This window comes from Pygoscelis adeliae, unplaced genomic scaffold (assembly GCF_000699105.1).
Source record: "Pygoscelis adeliae isolate BGI_AS28 unplaced genomic scaffold, ASM69910v1 Scaffold259, whole genome shotgun sequence".
Lineage (NCBI taxonomy): Eukaryota > Metazoa > Chordata > Aves > Sphenisciformes > Spheniscidae > Pygoscelis > Pygoscelis adeliae.
Window position 1 is genome coordinate 302,773 of NW_008825497.1, and position 8,678 is coordinate 311,450.

General features: G+C 49.1%; 1 protein-coding gene across 1 annotated transcript in view; it reads left to right on the forward strand.

Moving 5' to 3' along the window:
* The window catches only part of PEX6 (peroxisomal biogenesis factor 6), a 19,509-nt gene that overhangs the window by 2,913 nt on the left and 7,918 nt on the right, over positions 1-8,678 (forward strand). Inside the window, exons 2-9 of the mRNA XM_009331361.1 lie at positions 36-196; positions 898-981; positions 2,377-2,479; positions 2,674-2,810; positions 2,895-3,006; positions 7,171-7,379; positions 7,976-8,168; positions 8,542-8,618. Coding sequence (XP_009329636.1) covers positions 36-196; positions 898-981; positions 2,377-2,479; positions 2,674-2,810; positions 2,895-3,006; positions 7,171-7,379; positions 7,976-8,168; positions 8,542-8,618 — 1,076 coding nt within the window. The remainder of the gene's footprint in view (positions 1-35; positions 197-897; positions 982-2,376; positions 2,480-2,673; positions 2,811-2,894; positions 3,007-7,170; positions 7,380-7,975; positions 8,169-8,541; positions 8,619-8,678) is intronic.

Here is an 8,678-nt window from a genome sequence, read left to right on the forward strand (position 1 = left end):
GCGGGGTCTCACGGTGCGCCCTTTCCCCGCTGCAGAGGTACGAAGGATCCGGCGCCGCGGATGGGAAAGGCAGCCGGTCCGTGCTGTCCGTGCCCCCCTTCGCCAAGGAGCTGCACCTAGAGATCGTCTGCTCGCCGGCCTACAGCACCCGGGGAGGCTACGACCGCGTCCTCTACAAGCACTTCGAAACGCCCCGGTGAGCTGCGCGGGGAGGGGACGCGTTTCTGTTCGTGGGGTGTATTTGTGAGATGCACCCTTGCTCTGTGTTTGAGGCACCCAGATCTGATACACGCTCGTGATGTGCATAATCAACACCTTAATGCAGATGCTGGGTAGTTTTAGACTATCCGCCTGTACTGTCTTCTCCTCATGAGTGTGCTTCACTTGCACGCAACGTCTCTCGCCCTGTCCTTCAGAAGTCATCTTCAAGTCTCCTTCCTCGTGATCTACCATCCAATGCTGAGGGCTCCCAAGTGCTGCCCGCAAACCTCCATCCTGGGGCGTGTTCATAACCCTAGTTTTCAGCTTTGAATGAAGTTGAGTCATCAGGAAACTGGATGTGTTGCCATCTTCTCTTATGACACCTGCCCCTGAGCCTCTTTCATTTGGCTGTCGAGGCTTTCTGTGGGAGTTCTACTCGGCTGTTCCAGGGATAAGGAGGCTATGAGACACTCTTTAATGGTGTTCATCTTCTATACCATTCCCAGAAGGTTCCCCTTAGTCTGGATGAGCCTACTCACATCCAGTGCATGCTAAATCTTTAAGTGGCTATTTATAGTTTTATTTACAGGAAAGGAGTGAGTCGGTATGAACAGCTACATTCTTTTCTGTAAAAACGCGTGTGGTATGGGGCGGGGAGGACACACGACCAGAAGGATTTCCCCATTTTTTTTGTAGGCTTGTCCAGGAGGGAGACATTCTGTGTGTTCCAACATTTGGATATGCCGAGTTTTTAGAAGTAAATGCAGACAAATTCCTAAGGTAGGTGCCAACAAACTGTAGCTCTATTACATGGTACTGCAAGAGAAAAGATACTTTTCCACTATTGACTCTCTTGAAACAAGACAGTTTATTCCATTCTGATCTGTCCCTGGAGTTTAGACTTTATCTGCCTCTTATTTTGGGGGGAAGAGGGAAATGTTTTTGTTGGATTATGGAGGGCTGCAGCTAAGAGGGAGAGAGCAGCTAAGGCCTCTCTTAGCTTACTCAAATAGTCATGGAGGGAAGACAGAAAAAAGAGAGAGAGAAACTGATGGGGGAAAAAGAATGAAGAGGAGGAAGGGGTGGCCTGAGCACAGCCAGCGCCACATAAAGAAAGCAAAGTGGAAGTTGGGCTTGTCAACGTGTGACAAACAACGAAGTGTGAATATAAGCTTTTACAGTTCATGTTAGAATACCTTTCTGTTTGGCCACCAATTCTGCCTTCCTTGGTTTTGCTCATATGTCTTTGAAGCAGTTCAGTGCTAAATGAGAGAGAGCCACCTTTGTATCAGAGTAGGGGTGCTTGCAGCAGGATTTGGCTGGTGTTAATATAAATGATTCAGCTGTGTCACTGGGGGAACTGCCACAGGTAACCAAGGCATGCGATGCAAAGAACTGCCTTGAATCGTTCATGCAGGATGTACCAGCGACATGTTGTAACACTGCTCAGCTCTGCTATGTATTTTAAAATCTAATAGTTTTATAGGACTACTACGATGAGTATTTTCTAGGCTGTTTCTCAGAGGGAGGCAGGACCACAGGAGGAACAAGTCTTCCATTTGTGGACTTATGTGTTAGCCCTGTGGCAAGCCAGAGAAGACAGCAGAGTTCATGGGATCTAAAGAGCTTGGAACTGTGTTGGTGTGCAAGTGGTACGATTATTCAGAAGGTGGAGAAAATCCTGGAGGAAACCTCTGCAGATCCCTTAATCTGTCCAGTGGGATATCAATGTAGGAAGAAGTGTTTTTCCTGCGAGGTGTCCAGGGCAGGATGGTTGTAAGGCTCTCATGGTATTTGGACGAGTCCTAGTCTGCAGCCTAGAGGACCCTGCGCTGTAAGGTTTTATACCCTGCACGTGAATCTCTGCGGAGTTGTAGTGAAGGAAGTGATGGCAGAAGAGAGCATGTCTTGAGCTCTTAGGTAGATGAAATAAGGTTAGTACAGCCATACTTGTGGACTGAAGCCACCAGCAGAAGCTGTAACTGTTGACAGTCCTGTTGGTCTCTCTGGCCTGACAGCACAACGGGGTCCATAAAGGATCCATGTGGGTTCTGGGAGAGGGCAAGAGTATCTCTTCTTACCTGTGCCTTTCAGTTGCCTTCTTGTTGACAACTGTTTCGTTGCTGCCTTCAAGATCTTGACTCAACAATTTAGACTGCTTGTTTTCTCCCTTAGGTGGCCAGAGCTTTACTTCAAAGTGAGGAAGATTTTAGGCACGGTGGAAGGCGAGCAGTCTGAGGGTTACCTGGTGGACACCCAGAACACCTCTCTCTATCTGGTAAGATATCTGTGGAGAGCAGGGAGGGTGTACCGGAGGTCTGAGGCTGAGGTTGTGCTATGGATGATGAAGGTGCCTGTGGAGGCTTGTGTCTCCTGCCAATAAAAAATGGCTTTTCAGGACAGACTTTGTCACTTGGTACCTGTCTTCTCTCATGTGGTGTTCCACAAAGTGCTATTTTCCCTTCCTCACAGGTGGGTTCAACAAACAGCGCTGTCCCATCTGCCCCAGCCTATAACAGCCACGAGTTCTGGAGCAGTTTGTCTCCTGCTGGACTTTCTGATGTCGTGAAGCAGCTCTGTGATGCTCTCCGGCCTCACCTGAACAGTCGGTGAGTTAGAATTCCTTCTAGCAAGCCCCAGGAGAGCTGGGACCCTGCTCCCTGGTCACCGGGAGAACTGCCTCTGTGTTACAGGGCAAGTACACTGAGCGGGGCCAGCAGCGTTCTCCTCTCAGGGCCAAGTGGCAGTGGGAAACTGTTGGCTGTCAGAGCTGTGTGTAGCTGCCTCAACCTCCACCTCTTCAAGGTAATTCCTCCTGCGGTCAGTTGATTGGCGGATTTACAACATACAAAGAATTACGGAAATGTTCTTTAAGTTAGCCATACCAACACCCCTGCTGCAACTGTGACACGAGCCTACCCAGAAGCTGCTCCCATGTGCACATACAGACGAAAAGAGTCAGAGCTTAGCAGCTCATTCTGGCACGGATTATGACTGCTGGTGGGCAGAACCTCAGGGCAACCGTTTGGCTCAGCCTAAAGGTCTGTCTAGCCCCCTGGCCCGTGTCTGAGACTGGCCAGTAACAGATGCTCAGGAAGAGAGCATAAGCAGGAAGAGATGTTTCCTCTGGTGTGTACCCTCCAGTGCTCTGGAATCAGTAATTTACAGATCTCTTGGCCCAGAGAGTGCGTTTGTACCTTTCTTTACTGACTCTTGCTATTATTGCTGTCAGTCTGATGTCCTTTACAGATACCGGTTGCATTTCAGCAGACTAACTTCCTGTCATTTGATAAGGCATTGAGCTGATACTATACCCCAGAGGGTGGCTGTAACTGACATACACTGAGAGAAACTGGAGAGGTGATGAGGGCAGGAATTGCAGTGGCATTGGGTGTTTTCAATTGTCCCCGCATAGGTTGGGCAAAAGGCATGTTGGAAAGTGAGGCAGAGATGACGCTGAGATCTTCTCTAGCTGTGTGGGAAGCCTGGAAAAGAAATGCAGCCCTTGGTTTGATAACAGCATGTGTGTCAGATCTGGTTCAAAATCTCGCGGCCTGTAGAAGAGCTGCCCTGTAACTGTGTTCACCTTCACCATCACCCCCCACCAAGAGCAACAAAGCCCCTGAATCTTCCATAGCAGTGCTTGGCTTCTGAAAGGGGAACAATGTCAAAATGAGGTTTCTTTAGAAGGAAAGAATCGGACAAGGTAAGGAAGTGTTACGTCTGCTGTGGAGGTGAATAAGTGACACTGCGCCCCGACACGAGGCCACTGCATAGATCGTGTTGGGATGGGCTTGAGAAAAGTAAATGGAAGACAAAACATGAACAGCAGGGAAAGGACAGTCGCTGAAAACAAGAGGCATTCTTCAAGGGGCACAAACCTGTAGCAGGTTAGAGTGACAGAGTTAGCACACTCTGGGATGACTTCACTACTCGTGAAAAATCCATGTAGTTTTTGCAACAGGAAGTCCTGTCCTGTAAACCTTCAGAAAGTTACTTGAAGGTGTTACCAAGCATGTGGGGAAGGTAACTTGACCAACACAGTCTACTTGGGTTTTGAAAAGGCTTTTTGGGAAACTGAGTGGTAGTGGGATGTGAGCGAAAGTCCTGGCATGGATAAAGTGCTGGTTAAAGGTTGGGAACGGGATGGGAGTAGTTGGTGAGTCTTCGCAGTCAGCAGTGGAGCTCTGCAGGCGACTGCACTGGGAGCTCAGAAGTGATCTGAGAAAGGGGGTGAACAGTGGTGTGATGGTTTGTTGATAACTAAGTTATTAGAGGTAAGAGAAAAGGGAGACAGACTGTCCTTAGACTAGAGGAGAGCTTTAATGAGATCAAGTGACTGAGCAGTGAAGTGGCAGGTAAAATTCACTGTAGTTGGTATTACATGGAAAATGGAAATGGAAATGCATGGAAATGTTTACCAGATTTCAAGCTGACTGTCACCAGTCATTAGCAAGAATGGGGTTTTATGTCAATGGCTCCATGAAAACTTGGGCTCTGTTCTCCATATATGTCAAAAATCAGATCATATTTTAGGAAACAAACGAGAGTAGGTGCTGCTGCTGTGCAGATCCGTGTCTTGCCACAGCTTGAATATCATGCACAGTTCTGGTCTTCCCATCGCAAAAGCATAAAGCTGAACTGGAAAAATTCAGAGGAGGACACTGGGGAAGATCAGGGGTATAGACCGGTTTCTGTGTGGTGAACAGCTGAACAGGCTCTTCAGCTTGAGAAATGGAGAACTTAGGGAGAGTTTGATAGAGGTTTACAAGATCTTGAGTGGTCAGCAGAGAGTGGAAAGTGTTTACTTTTCTCTGTGCCAGCACGAGGCCTGGGGCCGTCTGGTGAAGCTAGTGGGAACAGGCAAGCTAAAGGAGATGGTTCTTTGTGTAGGTAAGAGTATTTGGAGGAGAAATCTACTGTTATGAAACCACATCTGACTGGGAAAATCCCTTTCGGTGGGAATGGTAGGTGCCTGGAAGAGTACGGAGGGGAGAGGGTTATATGTGCTTACCCTGATCTTACTCTTTCTTAAGCAGCCACTTCTGGTCGTGCCTGGAGACAAAATAGCAGGCTAAATGGACTCTTGGTCTGATCCAGTACAGCCATTCATATGTTCTTACAGCTGTGGCTGTACTGGGTAAGCTTCATGGCCAAAATGAGGTCTAACCCCTGTCTCTGTCCAGCACTGGAGGTTCTGGGCACCGAGGCAGTCTGCCCTGACTTGTTAAAAATACTATCTTCCTTCTCTTCCTTCCTCTTTTGTTCACTCTGACAGTCTGGGTATATCCCACAAGTGCTTTAATCTCCTTGAATCTGTAGAGTTATGTTTGCAAAAGTGAGGGGATTGGAAGTCACATGGTGACTTTTCTGGGAGAGTTTCTGAAACTCTGAAAGGACTTGGAAGAAGAAGAAAGATGGAGAAAAGAGAGCTGGAAGGTTCCTTTAGTGGAAGGAAAACATAGGCTTGCTCCTTTTTTGTAGGTATTTTTAGAGTAAACTCATAGAAAACAAGCTAAGCATTTTGGATATTTGGGTTTTCTTCTTCTGTTTAGAAGTTGGGGCCTGTTAAGTTGACATTACTCTCTTTAACTGTTCTTTTCTATCCAAGTAAAGCCGTAACAGTGGGTCAGTGGGGGAGGTGGATACAGCCTCGGCCAGCTGCTGTGCAGCTCATCTTCTGGGCACGATCCTTAGTGGTGCTGAGCTCTTACTCTTCTGCAGATGTGCCATAGCTCTTGGGATCCAGTACAAGATTGCAGAGACTTCACAGTACCTTCAGATCCATGTATAGGATGTGTTTGGGAGCACTGTGGCACTGCCATGTCCTGGCAGGTGGCCTAAGGTTCTAGTGTGATGTGCAAGGTTACAGCTCCGGTTTTGGCCTTGTGTGCTGCTTTTAAAGACTAACACTCTTACTATTGAAGCCAGAGGTATTTGCTCTCCATCTTATTCTCCTATTCCAGCTTTTACACTCTCCCCCCCTTTTCTCACTTACTGCAATGCTTACATTACCATTCCACCTTCTCTTCCCTTCCTCTGACTGTTCTGCCTGCTCTCCTACCAGGACACAGTAATTCTTCCACACTGTAATCTCCACCACTTGATGATCAGCAGTTTTTTGTCCTTTCTCTCTGCCCTTCTGTACTTGCATACAGATACTGCTGCCGTTTGGCTGTGCCTGCCACAAACTTAACTCCTGTTTTTTCCTATAGTACGTGGAGCACAGGAGTTCCTCTGCTCTGCTTCCCCGTCCTTACCCTTTATGTCAGCTCTTGAGGCATTCTCCCTGCTCCAAGCTACCCTTTCCGAGGATGAGGCCCAGGGAATCCCAGAGATGCTTTGTCTCTCCCTGTGTGACCTTGCAGCACCAGGAGGCAGCGCTGCCTGTTTTCCAGCAGCGTTCAACCTGCTGTTCAAGGCTCACCAGTCACCTCTCCCTTTTGGATGATTTCATCAAGTGTTTGCTTTGTAAACAGTGTCTGGGCTATTAGCCACCTCTAAATTTTTTTTTTTTTCCCTCCCCTTACCTTCTACCTTCCTCCTGCACTTTGAGCCTGTGTAGCACTGGGTTGAACAGTTTCCTGAGCCTCCCCCTCTACTCTTTGCACGGTTCCTCTGAGAACCTCTTGTTCTCCCTGTCTTGGCCTCTTCCACAGCTCTCCCATCCCTTCCAGTTTAGGTTGCTGAGCCGCGACATCCACTGTATCGACTTCTTCGGTCCCTTGGCCTCACCTTTTTCAGACAAGACCCTTCTGCCCCCCTCACCTCCTGCAGAGAAGCAAGAAACAGCCATTTTTCAGAATGTGCCAGGAGTCCTGAATGTGTCTCTGGGAAACATCCACTTAGATCTCTTTTCAGCTGTGAATTGGCCGTGGAAAGCTTTACGGAAGCGAACATTGTCCCGGGTCCCCCAGCTGTCCATGTTGCAACTGCTGCCAACTGTGTGTTGTGTGGTCTGTCTCGCAGGTTGATTGCGTTAGTTTGTGCAGTGACACCAGTGGAGCCACAGAGGAGAAAGTACAGATGGCCTTCGCCCAGGCCCAGCAGTATCATCCCTGTGTGCTTGTGCTGAAAGACATTGAGGTGCTTGGCAGAGACCGGGACAGGCTAGGAGAGGACGCCAGGGTCATCGCTACTCTGAGACAGCTGCTCCTGGACAGAGACCCAGTACTGAGGTATGGACCCTGCATGTTTGCTGTGGGCATCTGAGGTGTTTGTTTGCTTCTGCCATTCCTAGGGCAGCAGTCACCGTTACATCAAGGTGACTGATTGCTAACATGCCCTGTTTTATTTTTAATCAAGTGGAGTCTCTCCCAGACTTGCTTTGTTTACTTCAGAGGGCCCTTGTTCTTCCAGCTTAGCGGCTCAGGGAATCAGGAAGCTTTGTTGTCTGAAGCTGGTTTCTGAGTTGTTCAGATGAGCAAACGCAGCAGTGTTTGCTGTGAGGCATGCCAAGGGTTGCAGGGACCCTGGAAGGGCACTGGACCCCAGGAGAATCTTGAGGCTGATTGGCAAGTACGAGGGTGCAGGGAGGGAGACATCAAGTGAAAAAATAAGATGTCACTTGAAGGGCCTTGACTTGGAGACAGAGCTCACAAAGCAGTTCAAGGGCAAGCTGGAGGAGAGTGGCTGCAAGACACCTTGGCCAGTACGTGCGTATTTCTCAGAGGAAAGGCTGGCCATTGGAGAACTACTTGGTGTATGTGATGGCAATGTAAGAGGGAAGCTTCCATAAAGCTGAGACCATGCACTGCCCCCCTTTTCTCAACAGCCACCCTGCCCTGGTGATCGGCACAACCTGCAGGCCCCAGGATGTTCCTACAGACGTGCAGACTGCTTTCCTTCACGAGGTGAAAATCGAAGCCCCTTCAGAAGAGCAGAGGAGGTCGATGCTGAACATGCTGACAGCCAGTCTGCCTCTGGGCAAAGAAGTGAGCCTATCCAAGCTGGCCCGCAGGACTGCAGTGAGTGAAACCACAGCAGCATGTGGAGATGGGCAGGCTGGGAGCACTGGGCCAACCTCCCCTACCTGGCCTTGGAGAAAGGGGACAATGCCCACAGCACAGTCAACTTCTTCAGTGGTTTAACCCTGGTCCTCAGACAGCAGCTTTAACTGCAGATTTCTAGTGCCTAAGGACTGCCGAGGTGTTGGCTGATGCTCAGCTCTGCTAGAAGACAGAGCCAATAGGAAAAAAAAAAAAGAAACTAGAGCCTTTAACTAGGGTACAGAAGCTCAAAGAACAGCTCTGCAAGGAATTTTTCCCCATACACCTTTTACGGCCTAGCTGGAGCTGTGGTCAGGGACTGAACTGATGCTGTTTGTTTCCGCATTCACAGGGTTTTGTGCTGGGAGATTTCTGTGCCTTGTTGTCCCACAGCAGCCGGGCTGCTTGTACCCGCATCCAGGCCTTGAGGTAGCACAGGCAACAGGGCAGGAGGTGGGGGAGGGCAGGGGCTGCAGCCAGCCTGCCAAT